This window comes from Stenella coeruleoalba, assembly GCF_951394435.1.
Source record: "Stenella coeruleoalba genome assembly, chromosome: 4".
Taxonomy (NCBI): Eukaryota; Metazoa; Chordata; class Mammalia; order Artiodactyla; family Delphinidae; genus Stenella; species Stenella coeruleoalba.
Window position 1 is genome coordinate 103,680,076 of NC_137149.1, and position 26,244 is coordinate 103,706,319.

General features: G+C 39.9%; 1 protein-coding gene across 2 annotated transcripts; it reads right to left on the reverse strand.

Moving 5' to 3' along the window:
* Positions 1-393: 393 nt before the first annotated feature.
* Positions 394-25,847, reverse strand: SDAD1 (SDA1 domain containing 1). 2 transcript variants are annotated; one of them, XM_079919773.1, is made up of 22 exons: positions 25,640-25,847; positions 23,267-23,371; positions 22,700-22,798; positions 20,602-20,712; positions 18,576-18,647; positions 18,387-18,487; positions 17,361-17,418; positions 16,760-16,834; positions 15,495-15,596; positions 14,195-14,264; positions 13,088-13,191; positions 11,410-11,467; positions 10,245-10,303; positions 9,557-9,633; positions 8,216-8,313; positions 8,033-8,109; positions 7,106-7,235; positions 5,526-5,620; positions 5,244-5,434; positions 5,052-5,136; positions 3,693-3,854; positions 394-1,868 (listed from the first exon to the last, which is right to left on the reverse strand). In XM_079919773.1, the coding sequence occupies exons 1-22, from the start codon at positions 25,727-25,729 to the stop codon at positions 1,821-1,823; spliced, it is 2,067 nt and encodes a 688-aa protein (XP_079775899.1). In that variant the 5' UTR covers positions 25,730-25,847; the 3' UTR covers positions 394-1,820. The 2 variants fall into 2 exon arrangements, with proteins under 2 accessions (XP_079775899.1, XP_079775900.1); XM_079919774.1 differs by lacking the exon at positions 394-1,868 and having other exon boundaries at positions 3,693-3,792.
* Positions 25,848-26,244: the final 397 nt, after the last annotated feature.

The window sequence follows — 26,244 nt, forward strand, 5'->3', positions numbered from 1 at the left end:
TGGACCCATTCTCAGTGTTGACAAAAATTTGAGACTAGAAAGCTGAAGTTCAAACCCTGGTGACTTCTTCAATGTATAAGTCACCCTGAAGGTTACTCTGCCTTTGCTGGCAGCATCCTTGTGAGGATCTGACCTCCAAATTTACGGTAAACAGAAAATCTTCTCAAGAGACTTATAAAACAATAAAAGGAACCTACTACAGGATTAAGGAAGTAGAAGTTAAGGCTATAGCTTTTAAAGCCAGATACCTAGCTTCCATACAAACCTCAGTTAAGAGTAGTAGAAGAACAGAAGTCAGAACACAGAATGGACTGGGCTCTTGGCAGCTAAGTGGGGTGGGAAAGTCTAGGGGAAGGATGGAAGTTCCAGGCATCATCACAATTCACACAGCAAAGCTACAGACCCTAGGTAGCTGGCCATTTTGAATTTTATTTACTTCTCTCTGGAGCTAGACACATAAGGAGACACCCAGTTCAAAAATGCAAAGAGAGAAGAGAGGAGTTTCAGATCTGAAACGTTCAGACGTGCATCGGACACTTCCTGTGAATCGCTGAAGCTGCTGGGGGTTGACTGAGGGCTCCTCTCACTAGGCCAGTGCAATTTAATCAATAAACCGCAAGGTCTTCATAACTAATCCCCAGTGTATGGGGCGTCTTAGGAAAAGTCACAAAGTTTCATTCAAATAAAACTGAAGTTGAACTGAGAAAGTGAACAGAAGACGCTGGAAAAGGAGTAAGAAAAGTGGTTTTAGAAGCTTCTGAGTGGGCAGAAAATTGCCTTTTCCTCTAGCTTGAAGCAATTTCCCCAACTACCACACTACCTAAGAAATCTGAGACAAAGGGCACCAAACTATTTCCAAACGCAACAACTTGCAAACAGCTGACCACGGCTCTCGTGCGGTGACCCCTGAAATCTACTCAAGCACACCTAGTGAAGGGAAACAACACACACCACTCAGCACAGAGTACCTATTTGACATTAGAAACCTTTTATTGAGTGAGACATGGCAAACGGTGGGATGAAAATATTACAGGGTGAAGGAAGGCTGAGGAAACCAATCTAATTTCTTTTTCCTCTATGAAAGAATGAGCAGCCCAAATGATGAACTGAGGCCACTCCAAGATTACTATTTATACGTAAGGCAATGTAAAAAGCAAGGTTTTAACCAAAAAGCCAGTATCTGGCATTAAAAAAAAAATTACATCTTTTGGATGGATGGACTAAAAAAGCTATATTGTCTACCCAAAATCTGTACAGCAGGGACCTGTTTTCAGCAGGTAAGCCTATTTACAAGTAAGATCCTCTTACTCTTGTAACATTGTCCTGTTTTAAGAGAATATATAACTCCCATCCCCTGCAGAGTTAGTCCATAAGGCCTCTGTGACCCCATAGAAGCATGAACCTATCTCTACTAGAGAACTATTTATACAACACTGTAAATACACAGATACATACTTGCCCCTCGCCCCATCCTAGAAATAGGCTATAAATACCTTGAGTGAGGAGTTGTGGCTCATTCAATTTTATATCTTTAGTGACAATTAATAGGCACTCTCTCTCTCTCTCCTCTCTCTCTCTATATATATTTTTTGCATGAACACTAAATGAAAATGATTTTACAACACCATTACTGTTTACATTTCAAACATTCCCACCCCTACCCATCTCTAAAATAAGAACACCAGAAGCTACCAAGTTTACTGTGGTTTTCACAATATAGTGCTTTTGGACTTTTTAATGTAAACATTCTAAATGTACTAGTTTTCAGAGTAATGACAAGAATTTAGCATTCTCCCTGGAATGGAAAACTTGCTTGGAAGTTACTTCATTCTTTTTCTCTTTTTCAAGAGAGCATCTCGTAACGCCAGCTGGAAGATTAAAAAAAAAAAATGTAAATATGATCTACAGAAAAAGACCACAGGACCAACGTTCACAGCAAACCTATGAACGTCCTTATAAAGTCTTACAGTTCCCAAAAGAAAACAACAGAATATTAAATAAAAGATTATTAAGAATAAACCCAAATTATAAAAAGAAGATAACCAAGGTCAACGTATACATCTTAAGTGTGTGATGGATGTGATTCCATTAATTCCCAAGCAACCACCACTCTCTGAGTCCTAGAAACTTTAAAGCATTTTTGGGGGTGGAAGTTGCCTGGCTCTAATCAAGCTTTTTGAATTTTATGACTTTAAGTTACTGACTCCTTGCCTTTAGCTCAGATCTGGGTCTTGGTATGTCTTTGTAGATATGCAGAGTAACTGGGACGCTTATGGTAGAAAAAAAAAAAATCAACCAGTGCATTTTAACCTAATTCGCGTGGCTAAGAAGGTATTTCTCAGATTCAGCTATCTATGTCTTATTTTCTCATTTGTAAAGTCGGTTTAATCACAGTACCTGTTCATATTGTTCACATGAACTATAGCACATATCCAGTGAACCAACTTCCTCTTACAAAATTCTTCAATCTTTGAGAGAAGTATTTTATACTGAAAGAGGTACTGACAGGAACAAAGCAAGGCTTCTCTATCGTGCCAAAAAAAAAGCATGCTAAAAAATAGAGGAAGTAGGGGCTGGGGGAACACCCCTAGATAACATGTAGCAAGGTCACAAAAACCTCAAAACGAAGCAAGGCCTGCCAACTGGATGGTCATTACTTCCTCGACCCAAAAATCTTATAAAGGGCAGGGGAAGGATAAACTAATGAATTTAATCAATTCAACCACGCATTTAAATTGAATTGGCAAAATTCAGACTATTTAATGGCACCTTTCCTTTCACCTAAACTTTCAACAAATTCTAATCAAAATTACTGCCACTTTATTACTTACATAACATTGTTGAAGAGCTTAGAACTAGAATGATTAAATAAACAGAGTTAGTCATACTGACTTGGTTCCCACACCTATGGAGCCCTGCCCTGGAGAGCTGGCTGTCACATTCAGGTCTGGGAGGCTCATCCTTGGCTTGCAATTTAGGAACGCTGGTTCAGAATGTGGCACTATTTTTCCCTTGACCTGACTTCCTAGAGATTCTTCCTAGTACATTTAGATATACATTCTGGTACATTGGCAGTAGAGGAGGATATAAAAACATAAATTTGTTTTACTACAATGAATTATGAAATAAGCAAGCCAACAGAGCAGCACAGGACTACCCATCAAAGACTGAAAATGGATAAAACACAATTCCAAACGTCTGTAAACATAATGGCTTTGCAGAAGGGTACACAGAGAAAGGATCATGCCAACAACAGAACTGTTAGTTTGTACTGCTTTCCTGAAACTGTTACTGAGATATTACCACATATAATTATTGCTTTTTGGAAAAAAGTACCATATAATAAACACTCAAAAATTATTATTCAGTTAATTTCGATATATTTCACAGATGCAATGTCAAGAAAATTTTAGCATAGGAATGGACCTCAGAGCTCATCTAGTTTAAACTCCTTTATTTACAGAGGAGGAAAATCGCCTCCCTTTGGTCACACAGCTGAATCTCAACAAAGTCAGGTCTAGGATTTACAAGCCCTGACCGCTTTCCACCTCTCCATGCTCTCCAATAATGCACCCCATTAATCCTAAGACACACATAATACAAGGTTTTAGAAGGCACAACTCCACTCAAATGTAGAGAAGTCTTAGAACAACAATATCACTCTACCCAGTCATGCTTCAAGTTGAGCTCACCTGCTTTTCTCGGAAGGAACGCTTATTTTTTGACCGGACGTTATGACTATACCGCATCATCATGAAGTTCTTCTGTTTTTTCTTCTCCTTATTCGTGGAACTGGAAAATGGATTCATTTTGGTTTTTCTCCTCACAAATTCTTTTCGGTCTGTTTTTCCAGCCTATCAGCACACACACACAAAAATACCACTGCAGGAGTTATCTCATCAACACACACGTCTCCTCTGTGCCAGCTCCGCTGGACGCCAAGGACACTAAGGTGGAGGGAACACACAGTCACTGCTCCCCAGAGACTCAGTTCAGTCTAGGGGAAGAAATGACCATGATGTGTTGTAACTGGGCAAGGCGAGCTCAGTGGAAGAAAGGGTTTCTTAGAGGCCAGAGGAGCCTAGGAGAGAGGGAGACCCTGTGAGCTGTTTTTTGCAGGATGAAGGCCTTCCTGGTGAGGAGGGAAGGAGGGAAGAGTAGAGCATTTCAGGTAGGAATAGTATATGCAAAGTTGCGGTGGAGAAAGAACATGGGTTTTCAAACTTATCTAAACAAGTGTCAGTACAAATGGAATAGAGGGTAATGTGGAGCCCATTTGGAATGGCGTCTGAAACAAGTCAAGGTAGAGAAAATGAAGCTGGAAAGGTAGGCAGGCTGCAGCCGCAAACAGCCACAGGACTTGCCTGAGGCAGCTCTAACTGTCTCTGGCTTTTCTTTAATGACTAAACATTCCCCTGCTTTTCTCATAGCTCTGGTAAATGCACTGAGCCTCCCTGAGACCGTGAGCATACAACTGGGCCTTTCTGTGCTCCACAGCTTGTCTTAGACGGTGGTTACATATGTGGTTATCAAGTTGTTAAAACTCATCTAACTGAACACCTCTTATCTGTGCCTTTTATTCTATGCTAATTATACTTTTATTTAAAACATTAAAATAAAATACTGCAAGGACTTCCCTGGTGGCGCAGTGGTTAAGAATCCGCCTGCCAACGCAGGGGACACGGGTTCAATCCCTGGTCCAGGAAGATCCCACATGCTGCAGAGCAACTAAGGTGCTGCGCCACACAACTTCTGAGCCTGTGCTCTAGAGCCCGCGAGCTACAACTACTGAGCCCACGCACCGCAACTGCTAAAGCCTGCGCACCTAGAGCCCGTGCTCCACAACAAGAGAAGCCACCGCAATGGGAAGCCCACGCATCTCAACGCAGAGTAGCCCCCGCTCGCCGCAACTAGAGAAAGCCTGCGCGCAGCAACGAAGACCCAATGCAGCCAAAAAAACCCTGCAGTTCTGTGCCTATACAAGTTCTGAGGCATATTTCACTTTATCTGCTTTCTGTTTAGACAACTAGGCAATGACATGCCCCACTCACCATTGCAGTTGCTAGTCTTGTCTCCTTGTCAGACTTTGGCTTTTTATGAAGGCGTTCAATGTCCCGAAGAGAAAGTAACTCACCCCTGGGGTGAAGGAAAAAACGTAATGTGTAACAAGGATGGAATTCCTTTTCCTAATACTTTCATAATCACGTGAGCTGACTGAAGACCTGGTGTACACACTGTCTTACCTGGGCTCCTCATCACTGTCTATTTCGACGTATTTCCTCTTTTGGGCTTTCCCAGGGGCAGCGTCGAGTTCTTTCCTCATTTGGGCCATTCGGATTTTCTGGAAGTCTTCCTGACTTAACACTCGGCTAGTGCTGACGGCGGCGGCTTTGGCTTTCCGCTCCTCCAAGGGCATGCTGTTCAGCTTCTCAGACTTGAAAGGACACAACACAGGCTTAAACGGCTATTGGCTCCAGTGAGGGCACAGCCCCTCAACACTGAGAAAAGGACATTTTAGGACTCACGATTTCTTTCTGTTCTTCATCGGAAGAATGGTGCACGTCAACCCATTCGCCATCAGAAACTGCCTCGTCACTGAGACTCGTGTTTTCCCACTCATCTGTGTGAAAAAGAGCACCCCATTAGCACCCACTTTATGTTGAGTGTTCATGGTACACTGAGATAAATCAAGCAAAAGAAAACTTAGGTAATGAACCTCAAATAGATGCTCACCAAGAATTGAGCAGTATTACTGTTAAATAAACCACATCAATTTAATTAAGTCAAGGAACGGAGAATAACCACTGATCAATTATCCACCATGAGCCGAAACTTTACAATCTTTCTCTAACCCTCGTGACTCAACAAAAGAGGAATAGAGTCCAGAGTTAAGTAACCTGCCCCAGGCCACACTGCTAGAAATGCAGCCTACACTGAAATTAGGAAAAATCATATATGACTCTAGAGCCTACATTCTTTCCACCAAACTAGCCATGTCCATCAGAACTGTACTTGTACATTTACAGTGGCCACATACAAGTTATTTAACTTGTCTAAGCACATTTATACATTTGAGAAATTAGTTAGAAACAAGTCACTCAGAGAACAAAGGTAGAAACTTTTGGTTGTATAAGAAGCTTGTAGACACCTCAGTAAAGAGGTATCAGAGATCCTAACGGAGCTACCACAGTAAGCTTTCAAAATGAAGGATACCTGCAGTCTCTCAGCAGATGCCCATGTTCTGTAAGACAGTGTCCCAGCTCTTAGGCATGGCCTACACAGCCACTCACGTGAGGCCCCACCTCTATCCCTAGTCTCATCGCCTTCTGTGCATCACCTTGTATCCTACATTCTAATAGTTTCCTAAACCCTTCAGTACTTTGCTCACAGTTTGCCTGGAAAGTCTCCACTATACTACCATTGCTCACTAATCATTCCCAATACGGCTCATGGGTCACGATTTCCTTGAAGCCTTTGTTGAACCTCTGAGGTGGACCTGACCTCTCTCCAGCCCTTATACCCCACTCCAATCATAAATCCTGTTAATGATTTATTAGCTGTTTATGAAAGACCCTCAAGGACAAGAACCATATCATTCCTCTTTGCTTTGACAGTGGCTGGCTCATAGCTAATGCTTACGAAAGTTTTGTTGAAATAATGAAGGGATGAACAGGAAGAAGAAAGGACCCTAGCAACCAATGCAGTAAATGCTAACCCCAGAAATGAGAATGGAGTTCCTCAAGCATTCTTTGACCAGTTCAATAAGCATTCTCCGTCAACAGGAGGATCGCTATAGACTAATCTTCATTATTTTTTCTAGGCAACAAAAGAAACCCATTATCTTTCCCAAGTGTCAAACAGCATGCCCTTGATAAGGGGCAGCCAATCTGAAGGACATGAAAAGGCATTTCCTACACCAGAATGTAAATTCTCTCAGAGCAGGACCATGCCCATTTGACCTTCAGTGCCCGTAACAGGGCGTGGCACATAGTCATTACCAGGAAGCATCTGCTGGATGAATGTCCAAACAATATAAAGATTTCAAGATCAATACAGATATAGTAGGAGTGATTTTGTCCTGAATAATGGTGAAACAAAAATGAACCTTCATCATCTTCAGCATTTTTTTCTTCTTTTTCAACTTCCAGAACTTCTGCTCCTGGAATGTAATCTTTAGCATCTAGTTCTCCATATTCTTGCACTCTTGCTTCTATGGAGGCCTCTGTAGGCTTACCCTAAAGGAAAGGAAGTAGTTTTTAATGAGGTGCTTAAACTGCAAAACATTATTCATGAAAAGGATTCTCCAGGATTATGAATTGAGAGGGAGAATCACAAAAAATGGAAGCAATTGAATGACAAAAACAGTCCACCAACGTCTTGGGTCAAAGTAAATCCCCCAGACAGAACTTTGCCCACTGTTTTCTTGCTTTCTTCTTCTATTTTTTTTTTTTTTGCGATATGCGGGCCTCTCACTGTTGTGGCCTCTCCCATTGCGGAGCACAGGGTCCGGACACGCAGACTCAGGGGCCATGGCTCATGGGCCCAGCCGCTCCGTGGCATGTGGGATCTTCCCGGACCGGGGCACGGACCCGTGTCCCCTGCATCGGCAGGCGGACTCCCAACCACTGCGCCACCAGGGAAGCCCCTTCTTGCTTTCTTCTGATCCACCTCAGGAAACTTCAATTAAGTCTTGAGATCTCTCCTTCTGTTACATACATGCATCTTTCTCTGTCCCAACTTGAAAGAGGTAGTATCTGGTTAGGGAATAGCCTGTTCAATGCTGGCATCAGTTACTGACTTCAAACAGTCTAACAGGTCTATAAGAGTCATTCAACCTCAAACAGCATATACCAACTATAAAACTGTTAAGCAAAAGTATTCAATCAATTTTATTCTGAGCTTAAAGAATAAAACTACATGTATCACCAATACTCCTAATGGAAGCATCAGAAATACTCAAACTCAAATTGTAGGAAATTATCCTCACTTTCTGAGACCAAATCCTTGATCAACATATGTATGCTTCACCTACCCGGAATTTCTTTTGTAACATCTGAGGATTCAGTGTTCGGAAGAGCTGAATCAAAGTTCTAGCAGACATCATCACATCTGGAAAATAATACCTTTAATTAGAAACTTCAGAGCAAAGAGTCTATTGAGGTAAAAACGAACTACTCTGTACTCTTTGATCTACTGAGAATAACACACCACTTACTCTTATCTTTGTGTGTTTTATACTGAGCCAGGTCTTGGAGAAGTTCTTCAGTCATGGCTAGAGGACATCGAGCTGTTATCTCTTTTATAGCATTGATTCTAAAAAAGGGAAAAAAATAAATTAAAACAAACAAAACACCCCCCAGCAGTTTCATGTGGTTCAACCTAAGAATATTTTCTAAAAAGACTAAATCAAAAGGAATGTAAGTTGGGTTTTATAGGTCTTAGGTCTTTAAAACTGCAGCATGATAGAGTGTGAGGGTGGGGAGCCTCAGAGGGCTTTGATTCCAGACAGTTTACTGCCATTTCCTCTACTAGAAGAATAAGAAACAGTGTCATCTCTGTAAAATACAGGCATACCTCAGAGATATTGCAGGTTTGGTTCCAGACCACTGCAATAAAGTGAGTCACACATATCTTTTGGTTTCCTAGTACATACAAAAGTTATGTTTAACTATACTGTAGTCTATTAAGTGTACAATAGCATTATGTCTTAAAAAGTACGTAACTTAATTAAAAAATACTTCATTGCTAAAAATGTAACCTTCATCTGAGCCTTCAGTGAGGCATAATCTTTTTGCTGGTGGAGAGTTTGAAATATTGTGAGAATTACCAAAATGTTACACAGAGGCATGAAGTGAGCCAATGCTGCTGCAAAAATGTCACCGATAGACTTGCTCCACACAAAGTTGCCACAAACCTTCAATTTGTAAAAAAAACGCAGTATCTGTGAAGAGCAATATAGCAAAGGGCAATAAAAGGAAGCGTGCCTGTATATGATAGCAGCATCTATTCGCCAACCCTAGGGGAGATAGTACTAGGTCAAATAAGGAAAAGTTAAAGGTCTTTAGGGCTGTTATCCCAGCAGTATTTTCCAAGGGAGATACAAAGCAGCTGTTCAGCATACTGCTTAGGTATCAGGACAGATGAGTCGTCCTTAAATTAGTGTCACACTCATTAAGTGCTTTTGAATTAATCAAAAGGGCCACTGAACCGCCTTGGGATTAAAAAATGATTCCATAACGAATCATTTGTTCCAGGGAAGATAGGAATTCAGGGTAGAAGACAGAAGAAAAACATTTAGATTGCCACACAAGCATTCATTTGAAAGAGGCACAGCTAGTTAAAAAACAAAATGTTGATTAGAAGGGCAAATATCTTTTCTCTGGCTCAAAATTCTGACCAATAAATTAAAAATACCAAGCCTGCTGAGAAGACTGAAGTGTACTTTAAACTGTTTTTGCAGAGAGCACATAATAGATGAAATTTTACATCCTGGTAATGGAAAGCAAACCCAGTGCGTTACGACCATACCCACTGCCTACAGCCACATTCTACATACCCTACTGTCATGACCTCTCCAGAGTTCTTGTCGGTTACAAAATTGTTGGCCACAGTCATGAGCAATGACTGCATGATCTGAACGGGAGGGAGAGAAAGGATATGAGTGCTGGTAAAACGTCTACACCTACTCAAACGCTTGACGATGAAGGGACCATAAACTATTGCAGTGGAAAAACAGCCCTCCGCCTTCGGTTTGGGAGTTGGAAGGATCAAGACTGAGGAAGACTGAAAAAAACATTCCACTCTGGGTTTCAGCCCTCTTCTTAGCTATCCTCAGATTAAATGTGGCTCGCCTTTAATATTAGTTCTCAACATGGATTAAAAATTGCTTTGACCCACGATCCTCCAACACTATTTGAATCAAAGAAAGAAATGATCAGTTTTGAATAATAATCACTATAAATTCACTGATATTCTTGCCCTCCCCAGCATAAAATTTGGCAATTAAACAAAACCAGAATTCTCAACAACTTGTCCAAAATAAACTTTACTTTCTACAGTAAAATGTTTTTACTTCTATGAGTAAACTTCTATGGATATCTCCTTAAGAGCTAGTGTGTCTTCTACTCAGTTTCAAAAAGGCAGGGAGGACGGTAATCCCTGTGGGAAAAGCCACCATGATATACTTAGTGGCAGGGCTACGTATGCACTAGATCCTGACAGAAGTGAAGTTTAAGAGTTCTCACCTCTGGGGGTACTAAGTGATGAGATGCCTGTGCAGCAAACAGAAGGATCTTCGTTACTTCTAAAAAGGTCAGAGATGGGAAAGGCCACAGTCAGTTTATTGCCCTGCCCTCAGGACCACGGCAAACATGGCCAGCACACGCTGGCCGTAATGCTACTGCTGCTTCCTCTGCCCCAACACCCAACCCCGACATCTGCATAGGTCACTGCCTCGCTTCCTCCTGGCCCTGCTTAACTGCTGCCTTATCAAAGTGATTTCCTGACCACATAATCTAGACAGAACCCACCCCAGCACTCCCTACTGTCCTCACCTGCTTCCTTTTTCCTCAAAATACTTCCCGTCACCTGGACATATTACACACAGCACTCTGTGGATCTTCCTCTAGAATATACGCTCTATGAAGGTGAGGATGTTACTTTGTGTTCACTGGTGTCTAATGCAGTGCTCAGACTAGAAATCACTCAATCAATGAATAAGTACAAACACATATATACACAAACTCCCTTTAAAGGGGCAGTATGGATAAAGAACAAGGCCTCTGGCAAAACAAAGAAGTGAGGTGAAGCCTAATCAGCCACTGTTTGCTGAGTGATCTTGGTCTTTTTTTCTTTCTTTCTACACCTCTCAGGATTGAAGTGAGGATTAAATGAGATGACTGTATGTAAAGTACTTAGCACAGTGCTTGGCTCATGTTGAATGTTCAATAAATGTTCATTTCTTTCCTATCTTGGTTCAAGTTCAAAGGCAAAAACAACCATCTCTTCCTTCCTGCTTTCATGTTGCTTTTAATTAAGAATATAAATGAGGGCAATGAAAGCAGTAAGTTAAACCCTGGTATCTATAATGAAGTTACAATAAATAGTCAAAATTCTTTTTTAGAATCTTTCACATGAGTATTTATAGTATTACAAAAAGACTTGCTTTGAGAAACCAACACTTTGTTTTGGTGCTTTTCCCCCCCTCAAATAATTGTTTCTTAAAGTTGATAAGGAGAACAATTACCTCATGGCAGAATCTGGAAAGAAAACACACAGGTTTCTCTCCTTGTCTCTGAAGCAGAACACCCTTCACTCCTAACTCTTGTCTTTAGTATTAATTCCAGAACAAAAGACTCTGGATGGTTAACCCCAAGGCCACCAAAGGAACATGGCAAGTGGAAGCCTTACCTCTTTGGTGGGGCTGCAGAAACCTCTGCACAAAGGGGTAGAAGTTGAAGAGAAAAAGCTGTGGAAAGAAGAATGCACTGACTTTAATATATATCTAGCTGAGCTGTGGAGTTTCATTTCTCCATGATGCAATTATATCACCAAGCTCAACTAACTGGGAATCAGTTTTTTACTTTCTTTTTTTCTCAACAAGCATTCATGCTACAGGATGATTCAATGTGCTGTATTAACCAAAGAAAGGAAGGCCTTGTTGCTATCCTATTATGTCAAGGAAGAAGGAAGTGTACTCAGAATAAACCAGGGGGTGAAAGGGCAGTCAAAAAGCAACTTTCTTTCAAAAAAATTGCAGAACCAATTTTTTAGTCTTCAAAGATAATAGTAACTCAAATCTGAATAGTGCCTAGTGTAATCTGATCACCAAAAAACCCACAGTCTAGTTTTGTTATGGGATACCAGTCCAACCACACTGGAGGAATTACTCTGAGCTCCATATTTTAGACAGAAACCACTAACACTCTGGAGTCTACCTAGATAAAGGAGACAAGGATCCAGTTATTAAAGCAATTGTAATCTTTAACTTCAAGAAGAGAAACTCTGGAGATGGCCTAGCCTTTTTCAAAGTTCATCATGTGAGAATAAATTTTTTTCTATTTTAGCCACAGAGCAAAACCAGGACCAGAGAAGTAAAAGGGAAGACTTGGGTTCAATACAGAGATGAGTGTTCAACTGTAGCCAGCTGTGAAACTCCAGTATCATTTCCATCAAACCATGCTTGAATTAAGAATCACTTCTGCTTTTCCACTGAGCTCAGATTCAGTTGTGACTTGAAATTGTTGCACAAATGTAACAAGAATTGACCTGGTAATCCTGCTTTAGAACTGCAGCCCATGTAGAAAAAGCAATTTATTCACCAAAATGTTAACTTTTTCTTAGAGAAATGGAATAAGTGCATTTGTTCATTTGTAACTTGATATAGGTCTATACTGTTTGATTTTCAATGAAGGAGCCTGTTTTACTTCTTGTTTTTTTTTTTGAAGAAAGCAACACATTCAGTGATGATCAGAACAGCACTAGTTATAAGAGCAAAACTATGGACAACAACCTCAATGGTCATTTCTTCATGGGCTGAATTTCTGGGCATCCCTCCTTTTCTACAATGGCAGTTAGTCTGAGTATGTGTGTGGTTTCCATATGTATACACAATATATATACATTATACCACCAAAGACCTCTTGCAGTCTAATTTAATATAAAGTGAATGACCAGAGAATTCAGCTTTGCAAACATGATCCTCCTGCTAGAGTGGGCTGGAAGTCACGAAAGCTATGAAGGGGTGAACTGTGAAATGTAATAACAGTTGATAAAAATATGTGGGCTCTGTTGGCTCAGGAAAATGTATAAGTGAAACATAGATAAAATAAAATAAAAAGTAGAAAAACAGAAAATAGTCTGTCCATAAACTGAATACATGTACAATTCAACATCCATACTAAGTGATAAGAAAACAAAGTGACAAAAACAGCTATTTTCAGAGTGAAAGATTTTATCCCTTTGTAAACTGTATGGGTTTAAATGGTTTGGGAGGGTAAAATTAAGCCACTGCTCTACCTTACTGTCCTTTTACCAAGAAAAATTCCACTTCTAATATCCATCAAGAGAAACATAATGTAATTCAAACCTCGTGAATTCCCACCAATCTGGAGATGAGGTTCATGAGCATCATCTTCACTTCAAACCTCTCCTTAGAGCTCTCTAGCTGCTTCAGTAGTTTTTCTGCAAAATCTGGAAAGGAGAATATCAGAGAAGTATACCGTGGGCCCATGGTCTATACAACATAATCTAGCAGGTGTAGAGAAAAGCAGTAGTTTGGTCACTGACTCTGGTATGGCTGTGCCTGAAATCACTCTGCAGAACCAGGATGGTAAACACAGCGGCATGACCGAAGGTGAAAAGACTCACACACGGGCAAATATACCTTCAGTGGTGCCCAAAGTTAAGTCTTAAGGATTTCCAAGATTTTTAGCATCAACATCTTGAGTTACTGTTGACAGATGGTCCACTTATAGCTCTCTGGGGCCCTGCTTCTCAAAGTGTGGTCCGCAGACCACCAGCAGCTGTCCACCTAATAGCTTGTTAGAAATACTGAACTGCAGGCCCCACCCCCAGACCTACTGAATCAGACAGAATCTGTACTTTAACAGGATCCCAAGGTGATCAGTATGTGCCTTAAAGTCTGAGAAACACGGACCTAGAGGAAGCGTCGGCAAACTAAAACTAAAATACAGAGAGCGTTTAAAAGCCCCACTGCCCAGCCATACCCCGTATCACCTAATCGGTCTCTGGGAATAACAGGACCGAAGTACCAGTATAGTTTTATAAATTCCCCAAGTGATTCCAATGTGCACTCTAGTTTGAGAACTAGTGTTCTGAACAGGGCTTCCCAAACTTTTGGTTTCCACATACCAGTTAAAAAAAAAAGGGACTAATAAAAGATTGTCAATTTTTCATTTGGTCAAGCACAATGTCTTATAGTACAAGTACTATGTTATTAAAGACATGAATTGCAAAGAGAGCTGTTCCTCTATATTTTTCTTATTTTGCTATGGATTGGGAATCACTGCTTTGGAATAGAATTCTCTAGGCTACAACCAATAGGTAACAACTAAGCATTCACTGATTGTCTATTAAGTGCCAAGGATTTTATATTCCCTGGTAACCTTGAAGGTAGGAATCTAAATAGGCAGATAAAGCCAACAAGGAACTTGGGAGGTCATAATTATAGTACCTTGGGGATCATGAATCAAGTGAATAGCTGAAAAGTTAAACACCTCCGGTTTTTTCTTCTTCTTTTGTTTCTGAAAGAAAGGGAGAGGAAAACATTTACATTCTGAATTACAGTGAAGAGGCCCTTGGGATTAAATGTGCTAATGTGCTAAAAGGCTGTTATCAAGTCCATTACACCATTTATATTTATTTACTTTCCTTATTTTTTTTTTTGGCTGCATCGGGTCTTAGTTGCAGTACACTGGATCTTTTGTTTAGGCATGCGGGATCTTTTCCTTACGGCATACAGTCTTCTCGGGTTTCTCTCTAGTTGTGGCACGTGGGTTTTCTCTCTCTAGTTGTGGTGCATGGGCTCCAGAGCATGTGGGCTCTGTAGTTTGCAGCACACGGGCTCTCTCATTGAGGCATGCGAGCTCAATAGTTGTGGCATGCAGACTTAGTTGCCTCGTGGCATGTGGGATCTTAGGTCCCCAACCAGCAACTGAACCCAGGTCTCCTGCATTGGAAGGTGGATTCTTTACCACTGGACCACCAGGGAAGTCCCCATCACACTAATTAAAAAGAAAAAACAAAAAATCTTTGTTCCAAAAACCTTTCTTGCAACTAGAAGAACTAAAGGTGGTTTTTAAGATTAAACCTTGGGGACTTCCCTGGTGGCGCAGTGGTTAAGAATCTGCCTGCCAATGCAGGGGACACGGGTTCGATCCCTGGTCTGGGAAGATCCCACATGCCTCAGAGCAACTAAGCCCGTGTGCCACAACTACTGAGCCCGCACACCACAACTACTGAAGTCTGTGTGCCCAGAGCCCGTGCTCCACAACAAGAGAAGCCACTGCAATGAGAAGCCTGCACACTGCAACGAAGAGTAGCGCCCGCTCGCCGCAACTAGAGAAAGCCTGTGCACAGCAATTAAGACCCAATGCAGCCAAAAAGTTCTAGCTATTAGCACCTGTGAGACTTAAAGAGATTTGGAAATATGAACATTAAAAAACACACAAGGACCAAATTAATGACTTTCAAATAATTATTACAAAACAAAATGTACTTCATTTGCATACTCTTCTGAGAAGACATCGTGATCAAAACAAATGAATTTAATCAAATTAATTTATTCAAGCCATAGATCTTGGAGAGCTGAAAACATTTATTCATCTAAAAAATTAGGGCTTAAAAAGTCATCACACATTTCTAAGTCCTTCAAAATGCTATTTTCTCTATTCCAAATGCTTAAAAGCTTTTCTAAAGAACACATATTCTGCATTCTAATGATTCTTATCTCATTTCCCAGGTACAAGTCTCACCTTGAGGACTTTCATAGCCTTTTCCAACTTTTTCTTGTTTTTGGAGCTTTTCTTCCCTGTGGCATACTGCACTAGCAGGTCTCTTGCTGTTGGTCCTTCATCCTGAAGAATAAACTACTTTGTAAAACTATAAACAAGGAAAATCTGCATAGAAGCAAGGAATAACCCTTTTAATCACTTCTTTGTACTTATACTCTTTGCATGCAGCTATTAAAAATAAACACAACTTTAAAAATTCAATAAAAAACAAATTTGCCTATCTGCAGGAACAGGCTCATACCAAGATTTTCACTGCAACACTGACTTCTGTTTTTATTTTGCTTTTAGTTTTTATTGAAGTATTAATACACAGAGAGAATGCAACTTTGTTTTTATTTGAAAAAGGAAACTGGAAACAAATATTTATCAACAGGGAAATGCTTAAACTATAGTACATCCATTTTCTGAAATATTATGTGGAGGTTAAAAGAATGAGGTAGATCTATATGTACTAGTAGAAGAATATCTAAATGCACTGGTACATCTATATATGTCATCACAAAGGAAGCAGGTTGCAAAATAATACATATATTATTTATATGTTTTAAAAACAGACCACACACATAAGACAATATGTATATACGTCCACACAGAAATGCATGGGAAACGAAATGGTTATCTATGAAGAAGGAACTGGGAAGTGCAAATAAGAAAGGATCAAGATAACTTTTATCTATAGTATCTGAAATTTTATACAGTAAGAATGTATTGTTCATACATTATTTACTAAAGTAATAACAAAAGGTGTTATCCCATATTCCAGTACTCGTTACCAAAATGCTAAAATGGGAAGGGAATTTCTTTTTAATATTAATAAAAAATATTTTTTAATAAAGAAAATTTCATGACATCATAAATCCTGATTCTTCCTTTTAAAGATGCTGTACTACCCTTCTCCCTTTCTCCACTCTAAACTTCGATGATGTCAACACTCAACCTCAAAAATATATTGGCAGTAATTTTTATTCTAAGTTCATATAGTGAGATATAGGTATAGCTTTAGCACCAAGAACAAGGTTGAATGAATCTAAGTTTTATTAGTTACTTAACCAAGCTTTCTGAATGTAAGTGACAAGTTCTAACTAGAATAAAATCTCAGCATGGCAGAACTCAATAAAGGATAAAGGTAGCATCTAAGTTTCTTTCCAACTTTTACAATCTGTACTGAAAACAATAATAAAATCTGCTAAACTGTAAAGTTCAGAAGTATCTATGCTTAAACTAACCTCAGATTCTGAGTCACTGTCCTGTTTCTCCTCTTCATCTTTTCCAAGGAAGAATGTCAAAGCAGCAACTAATATCTAAAGACCAATTCAAAGTCAATTACTCATCCCAGCTTACAACAAAGAATAAATACTTTTGTCTATATTTTACACATGCATATGAACTAGGATCTGAAGAAAAAAAAAAAGAACGGTAGGATTTGGGCTCATCTGTCTTAGCCCGGCTCTACACAGTTGTTATCCTTCAAGTAGAAAGTCAGGAACTTCTACATGCCCCCACAAGAAAAGTGATATAGCCCCTCTAACAGAAAGTCAACCAAGTCCTTAAATTTCTTTCAGCTGTGCCTGAGTCCAATAAAAGAGCAGTCAAGAATTACAGAGGAAAACAAAATAAACGCTAAGGCTATCGTTTAATACCAAGCATTTTAAAAACTCATAATTTTGCGTGACTCTTCTAAAGCGCAGATAAACCAGGGAAGCAGCCTAAGCACAAGCAGCACGTCCGCACACCACCTCTTCCTTGCATACCCATCTCCTTCACCTTCTAGCTGGAGAAGCGGGCTACTCACAGACAGTGCCTTCACACAGCCATACACGTGCTCACCTTGGTGACCTTAGAGAAACATGCCGTGGTGATCACATTGACAGTTTTGGCATCATTCCTGGGGGAAGACAGTTGAGTGCTTTAAAGTGAATTTTCATTCGACTGTATTTGACAGCACAGACAATGGCACAAAATAAATAAATATTTCTAACATGTTAAAATTCATAGTTTGTAATATTTCAAAAAGTCACGGGTTGCTAAATAGTCAACTACAGGCAAACATTTAATTCAATTTTAGCCCAGTCTTGTGTCAGAAAATTATGCAGCCATTCAGATGTATTTTTTGAAGAATTTTTAATGACATAAAACCTACTCAAGATAACTGGGGGCGGAATAAAAAACCAATAAAAAACTACAATACAGCAAAATTCCAACCATACTTTAAAATTCACATTAAAGAAAAGACAGGAGGAAATAGCATAAAATATTAACTGATTATCTCTAGGGGGTGGGACTATCAATAATTAAAAAAAAAAACTTTCTAGCTTCTCCAAATCTTCTGCTGCAACGAATATTACTTTTATATTTAAAAAAAAATTAGTGAATAAGAAAAGCAAAAGACATGAGTTGGGACACTGTACCAACAAGTCAAAGTTTATGAAACGTGATAATTTAAGTATATAAGGTAAATTGATTTGAAAATCTTCAGAGAGGCAGAGTAGAAAGAGCCCGAATTTCAGTCAGACAGATCGGGTTTGAATTTCAATTCTGCCTTTTACTAGCTACTAAACTTAAACTTATGAACCTATGGGTTTCATTACCTATAAGGTGAGAATAATCCCAAATAAGCTACATTACACTGTTCTGAAGGTTGAATGAGGTAAGGCATAGTGCAAGTGCTCAAGAAATGGTAGTCAATATTGTTATTAGTCATTTGGATTGCCTCCATAGTTTTACTTCCAACTTAATCTATGGCAGAGATATATTAAAGGGCTCAAAATCAAGAAAAATATTTGTGTATGTGTTCTGTGGCAATTACAAATGAATAAAAGACTATTTCGAAAGAGACAGGTACATAGATATTACCAGATGTTTCTTCTATAGAGTTCAATCATCACATCCAAAGATATCTTGGCTGCAGTTGCATTGCTATCTCTTAACATGGTATACATGAAATTCTGCAATACCTGAAGAAAAAGAGGAGAAAGAAGACTTAATAAACTGCACGATACTGTAGTACAATGCTGCAAACATGGAAAACAAAAGGGTACTTACTACATTCACTTTATTGTTCTTGTGTTTTGCATTTATATTCTTGATATCAGTCACAATATGAGTATATAAAGTCTGAGGAAAAGAAACAAAAACATATACACATTAACCAACATTTCTAACCTTGCCTAATTTGGAGAGAAATATAAATGTACTGGAGGATTTAACTTTGCCCACTTTTCATTCTATCACAAAAGAGACCAAAAACAAATAAAACAAACAAAAAGAAGCAGGTAAAGCAAAATGAAAGTTACCCTCAAAAGGTTAAATATGAAGTTATATGACCCGACATTTCCACTCCTAGTTATATATCCAAAAGAAATGAAAATGAATTTCCAACTAATGTTCAAATATTCATAGCTGCATTATTCATAACAGCCAGAAAGTGGAAACAACCCAAATGTCCATTAATTGATGAGTGGATAAACAAAATGTGGTATAACCAGACAATGAAATATTATTTGGCAACAAAAAGTAATGAATACTTACATATGCTACAACATGAATGAACTTGGAAAACATTAAGTGTTTTCACTTAATTTTCACTTTCACTAAGTGAAAGAAGCCAGTCACAAAACAATTACATATTATATGATTCCATTTACACGAACTATCCCAAGTAGGCAAATCTATAGAGACCAGAAGTACATTGGTGGTTGCCTAGGGCTGGGACAGATGGGAAAATGGAAAGTAACTGCTAAAGGGAATGGGGTTTCTTTTGAGGGTGCTATAAGTGTTCTAAAGCTGACTGTGGTGATGGTTGCAAAACTCTGTGACTACACTAAAAACCCCTGAATTGTACATTTAAATGGATGCATTGTATGTGAATTACATCTCAATACATTTGCTTTTTTTGTTTTGTTTTGTTTTTACAAAGGAAAGTCGGGGCTTCCCTGGTGGCACAGTGGTTAAGAATCTGCCTGCCAATGCAGGGGACACAGGTTCGAGCACTGGTCTGGGAAAATCACACATGCCACGGAGCAACTAAGCCCGTGTGCCACAACTACTAAGCCTGCGTTCTAGAGCCCGCGAGCCACAACTACTGAGCCTGTGTGCCACAACTACTGAAGCCCATGTGCCCTAGAGCCCATGCTCCCCAACAAGAGAAGCCACCGCAATGAGAAGCCCAAGCACCACAACAAAGAGTAGCCCCCGCTCGCCGCAACTAGAGAAAGCCCTACACGGCAACGAAGACCCAATGCAACCAAAAATAAATAAACTTTAAAAAAATAAATTAAAAAAATAAAAAGGAAAGTCCAAGCCCCTAACTGCATGCAAGACAATATTGGGATTTTTACAAATATCAATGGTACCCAAAATATGCTCCCCTGGATCACTTTTATTCACAAGTTAGTCCAAGAAGTACAATTGCTAAAATCAAATGGTTGCAGTCTCTTAATATTTTGAAAAAAAAAAAAATTTTTTTTAAGTTAATGTATGTAAACTTTAGTTTCTCTTTCTTAAAATTCTTTCATAAATCTTCAACTTCTGGTCTTACTTATACAAGCAAACACGAAGTCACAGGGAAATATTAATAACAAAAAAAGTCAGTTTTGGGGGGAAGAGGTTGGGAGTGGTTACAGCCACGAGTGTCCAGTCCATGCTCTGATTTAGCTGGTCAGTACAGCATAGAGGAAAAGGGCTTGGGTTCTGGAGCCAGGTTCCCTGGGTTTATGTTCCTGCCTCACCACTCAGAAGCTGTGTGACCCTGGGAACATCACTCTCTCTCTCTGTGCCTCAGCCTTTTCATCTATAAAATAACAACAATAACCCCTATCTCATGGCACTTTGTGAGTAAACGAATACGTAAAATGCTCTGAAAATGGTAACCTAGCAAAAAGTAAACAATAAATGTTAGCTATCACCATTATATTGCATGCACACAACGGTCAATTTTTTTCCTATCAAAATTATTCTCAGCTGTATCCAATAGTATGAAGCATGAAGAGACTCCAAATGCTATACGTTTCATGTCACTGCCAGGAAGAATGAGATATGGAGCGGAGCGGGGAGTGATTTTGCTCTTTACCTTTCGAAGAAGCTTATCGTGGCAACGCAGAAGTTCAAAGAAGAGTTCTAGCAAACTTGATGGATTGATGAGATTCTTATTTCTCAGCAAGATCAAAGCTTTGCAAAATGTCTCAGGAAGGAAAAAGAAACATACTATAAGATAATGATAAAGTTAGGATGAGAAAATGGAGCAAGTATATCCCCAAAGCACTTAATGTCTTCTATTAACTAGGCATTATTCTAGGCATGGGAACAGAACAGTCAAGTCTCTGCCCTCATGGAGCTTACACTGGGGGTGGAGCAGAAGAGGGGACAGGCAAGCAAGTAAGCATATCAACAGGTATACCTCATATAGGAAGGAAATAAAACAGGGTAATAACATTAATACACAGTGACTGCAGGAGGGCTCCTTTACACAGGAGGTCAAGGAAGGGTCAACATAGAAAAACGCAGTGATCAGTAAATCCACAGAGATAAGAAAGGTGGGTTACAATAACATAACACTAAATTGGGATAATCAAACTGAATTTGTGACCTTACAAGGCATTCTTTTGAAATACAGTTTGTAGTAAGAACGGCCCAATGGTAGTTGTAGCACCCTTGCTTCCCACCAACTTTCACAAGTACACTCTAAAGAGCAATGCTAATTATACAGACTCAATCCCTTGCTTCCTAACAACGTCCTAATTATTTTTAAAAACCCACTAGTCATCATAAAACACTATAAAGAAATATACACACATTTAGTTATTTAATAATGCCTGCAGACCAATCTGGTTGGGTACTGTTAGCACACAAAACTTAAAGAAGACCTAATCACTTGGAAAGACACTAAGTCTCCACACTCAAAATCTCAAATCTGTATGGCCCACAAGGACTTGACCTAAGTCTTGACCTAAGTAAAAGTCTTCTGTAATGGTTCAAGTTTGAAGCCTATTAGGCTGTGCTGCCAGGTCCCATGTCCCAACTGAGAGTTAATCAGAGACTCCAACCTTGGTTTGTCTGAGATGGTATTCTTTTTTTTTTTTTGGCCAGAACAAATTAAGATAATCCTAGAGAAGTATAAAAATTGAAGAATTACAGAAAGCCTGGGAAAATGCAAGAATAAGAAACAAAGTTGAATCTACAGACTTAGCATTTTTATAAGTTTTGGTAAAGGATATTAGTAGGTTTTGAGATCATAATATTTGTGTAAGTTCTACCAGCTGTAAAGGTGTTTGAAAAGCTGATATATAAAATTTGAAAATGCCTCTGGTTGGGTTCCCTAGAAGCAGAACCCAATTTATTACAGAGGTCAGTCCAGGGTGTGCTCTCTTCTACAAGGGAAGTAAAAGAAGCAGGATAGGGCAGAGAAAAGCTGGGCAAGGATGTGTCCTTGGCTGGAGACTAGCTTTAGTCTGATTACAGAGAAGCCCTGGAGCACAAACTGCAACACAAAGTTGGACCTTGGGAAGGGTTGGGCTTTTGAACCTCTGGGTTAGTCAGATACCACCTGTGGGCTGGGAGGGCCACTTCCCAGGTGCTAGGGCTCCCATTTAGCTGAAGACAGTGCTCCAGAGAAAGGGCAGCTGGGGGCCATTAGCAGCCAACATTCCCCGCGGGTGGGGGAAATGGGAGCACTGGCCTGGTAAAGGGGATCCCAGACAGGACCCAATGTCAATCACTAAGGTAACAATGTTTAAATGCTCAAACTGGCCAATTAATAGATAAATGTCTAAACTAAGCTTTATAAAAACTATAGGTTATAATTAGGGTTCTTCATGCATTTGAGATTTGAATGACCAGAAGGAATCACCTAATCAAAAAAGGGAAAAGAGCATCTTGGCAGGGTTAGCATACTGGTAGAACTGAGAGATCAGAGAGAGGAGTGCAGCAGAAAAGGAAATGAGGTCAAAAACACAGGAAGGAAGCAAATCATGTAGGGACTTACAGGCTAAGTTAATAAGTTTGAGTTTTATTCTGTGTAAATGAGAAGCCACAGAAGGATTTTAAGGTACGGGTGACACACTGATTTACATTTTAGAAAGATGTTTAGATGACAGGCTGTTCTCCTTTAAACACATATTATACGCACACGGGAACACAGCACAATTTATCAATCCAACTACTGGTCCTACCATTCGGAGATCTGGATCCAAGACAGTGTGGTTGTAGGAGAGAAGATCTTTCAGCTCTTGAGGAAAGTTACTTAAATGTTCTGGATAACAGTGACCAATCTGTAACAAAGCAAAAAGGCTCTTCTGAAGTTTTTCTTTCTCTCCTATGATTCATATGCACATATTAAGGATGTCCTGCAAAAGGAGAATAAAAGGCTATGTTTCATAGAAGTAGATGGCTCCAAACCATCTATTTTTCTTCTACATGCTAATCTCTCTGACCCCTTTCCTATTTCCTCTAGTCTTAGTAAAGTATGTGACATGATTCAGAATCTGCTTTTATGATGAATTTGAAGAAAACAAATAGTTTGAAAGCTTTTTTGCTCCAGTTGGTTCTGTGAAAAGCTCTAGTGAAATCCTCTAACTGAACATAAGGAGGAAATAAAATCTGCAAAAAGGGAAAATTAATTTTCTTTTTTAAATTAAGTTTCCACTCCCGAATGGAATGAGGTTGGGTGTAAGTGAAAAATATTCTGCAAGCTGTGTGCAACAACTGGTCTTCGTTTTACTCAAAAATTATCTTCTTACCTGTGCCATAAACATCACCAGCTCTGCCAGTTCTTTGCTGGGTTTATTTGGTTGTAATTTGAAAATCTCCACATTGGATTTGTAGTGATTATACTGCTGTAGAAACTGTAGAAAAATAAAATTTAAATTGGTCACCTTCTATTATAAGACTTTCTCAGTAGAGAATTAAAAATTACTTAGAAATCTTTGATAATGGCATTGAGAAAAAGATGTGGCAAAGGTATGTAGAAACACTATGTTTTCCTTATCAGAATTCTTCAAAATGAGTTTTGAAAAATCTGCGCACATTTTGGGTAATCTAAAGACCCTTTCCCTTATCATTAGAAATTTAGGTAGTAAGGTATAAAGAACAGTGAAACAAGAGTCAAAAACTCAGATCTGGCTCTCTACTGCCATTTACTATCTAAATGACCGCCTACTATATTGTCCATGTATATAGAGCACTAATATCTGCAGAAATATGTGAGTCAGAAAATGTAAATTATAATTCAAGTACACAAAGCTCTCCAGTCAAAATTCCCCTTCTTTTAAATAATAATTATGATTTTATCCTGGAGTTCTAGATAAGATGTGTTAACAGGCAAAAGCAACAGACACACAGAAATAATAATAGTTTCCATTTATTCAGCACTTGCTACGTGCCAAACTCATCATGTACATTATTTCATTTAATTATGTTTAATCCTAACAACAACCCAACAATCTAATGTTGGAACTCACAAGGCCTCAGTTCCACACCCTACAGCCACTCTCATGCCTAGGCCATGGCTTTAAACTATGTGTATATGTGTTAGATAGAGTGATAGGGAGAAAGGAGGAGAGGGGGAAGGGAAGGGGAGGGGGAGAGAGAGACACTCAGAAGGAGAATGAGTATTTCTTTCTTTCTTTTTTGTTTAATTTGGCTGCTCCAGGTCTTAGTTGCAGCACGTGGGAGCTTCGTTGTGGCCTGTGGGATCTAGTTCCCTGACCAGGGATTGAACCCAGGCCCCCAGCATTGGGAGCGTGGAGTCTTAACCACTGGACTACCACGGAAGTCCCAAGAATGAGTATTTCTTTATATTACCAGCCCTAACTGGTTCAGTGAGCTCCAAATTGAGGTACAATATGTGTGAATTTGCAAAAATATTTGTTAAGTGAATGAAACAGTAATCCTCTGTAGGTATTATCTCCTTCTCACAAATTAAAATACACGTAGGCTCAAGTGGTTAACCCTCTCTAGTTACACAATTGGTCAACAGTTGGGCCGGGATACAGAGTTAAGTTTTGAAACCATTGCTTTTAAATACAGCGCTGTACAGACTCTCAGCTATTACTTTGGCTAATGGTTTACAGTGCTTTACACATCTCAAAGCCTCACCTATATTACTTAACTTCTTGTATTTGTTCCTTAGTCTTTGTTTCCACTCTCTTGAATCTTTGGAAAGTCTCTCTCTACTGGTGACCTAAACCACTGAGACCGCTATTTGTTAAAATGTATTCACATAAATATTTCTATGTGAAAATCTGGGGGAGGAGGGAAATGAGAAGGGCAATCAAAAGATGAATAATTGTGTTAGCCATCTGCACATACAAGTAACTGAAGCAAATACCTGTTTAATGCCGATCAGAAAAATGGGTGTCTGAAGAAAGCACTTGCCAAAATAATGTAGCAAAATCATCACTTTCATTTTGTCATTTCTCAGCTCAAACACCTTTAATGTTCACAATTTGTATGAGGTCAGTATACAAAGCCCCTCACGGTCTGGACCTAATCTAATTTTCAACTTCATCTTTTCCTGACGTAAATTCTCACACCCAGGTCATGCCAGCTTCCGATGAGACTGAATCCTGTTTTTTAACTAGATAATACTAAGCTCTTATGTCTGTCCCTTATACTTGAGAATACTCCCTCCTTCCCAACACAGTCCATGGAACAGAGCGCGGGCTCCCGGAAACAGACGTCGGAGGAAAACAATCTAAACAAAAGTTTCATCCACTGTTACAGACTAATTCCATTTAGGGGTTTCAGAAAAGAAAAGTCTTGAGAAACCTGTCTGGAAGTCAGAGGTTGGGGGTGGACCATTTGTCTCTCGACCTCAGTGACATCGGGAGATAACCCCTAAAGCAAAAATGAGGTCTTTTAAATGGTGTTTCTGTGGCAGCAGGGTCTATGGAGCAGGCAGAAAACCCAGACGGGCAGCAGATTTCAAAAGGTGGGGAACGAACCCTGTGGCATGTCTCTCCCTTAACCCCTTTTCTCCTCTCGAGGAACCCCTGAACTTAAGAGCAGAACACGAGGCGAGCCAGGATCCCTGCTCCACTCCACGCCTCCCTCCAGCCACTGTCTCAACCAGCCGCGTCCCGGCTTCTAGCCTCACCGCGCCGCATTCCTACCTCCTCCACGTAAGCCGGCGGGTCTCGCTTGATCAGATTCTGTAACTGCGGCAGGTTGCTGGGCAGCTTGTTATTGTTTCTGCTAGACATGTTAGCTGCTGACTGGCTCCGCGACGAGCAGTTTTAAAAACCCACACCGCTGGCAATTGCCGAGAGTCCCAGCTACGGCTGGGAGTCGTACTTCCGAGTACGACCGGAAACAGCACATGGATAGTTCGGCCGGCGGCGCCATCTTGGCGCTTAAAGCGAGCTGGACTACGGGAGCCTCAGAGTGTCAAACTTACTCTCACGGCGAAATGCTCTATAGTGGTTTTTACGAGGTTTTTGCTTTTTTCCTCGATCAACCGCTGCTACTGTCTAGCGTTCCTGAAATAGTCTGAAATGCAAAGACTTTTTTCACACACATTAGTTTATTTCATCATCCTGACACTCTTATGAAACAGACAGATGAGAATTAATAGTTTTTATTAAAAAACTCACAGCCTAGGGCTTCCCTGGTGGCGCAGTGGTTGAGAGTGCGCCTGCCGATGCAGGGGACGTGGGTTCGTGCCCCGGTCCGGGAGGATCCCACGTGCCGCGGAGCTGCTGGGCCTGTGAGCCGTGGC

Coding starts and splice junctions, on each gene's coding strand:
- SDAD1 (XM_079919773.1), bottom strand. CDS start 25,729: ATGTCTAGCAGAAACAATAACAAGCTGCCCAGCAACCTGCCGCAGTTA. Junction 16,835..17,360: donor GTTTCTCTAAGGTCACCAAG/GTGAGCACGTGT, acceptor ATTGGTCTTTAG/ATATTAGTTGCTGCTTTGAC. Junction 13,192..14,194: donor CTTGATTCATGATCCCCAAG/GTACTATAATTA, acceptor TCTCCTTTCCAG/ATTTTGCAGAAAAACTACTG.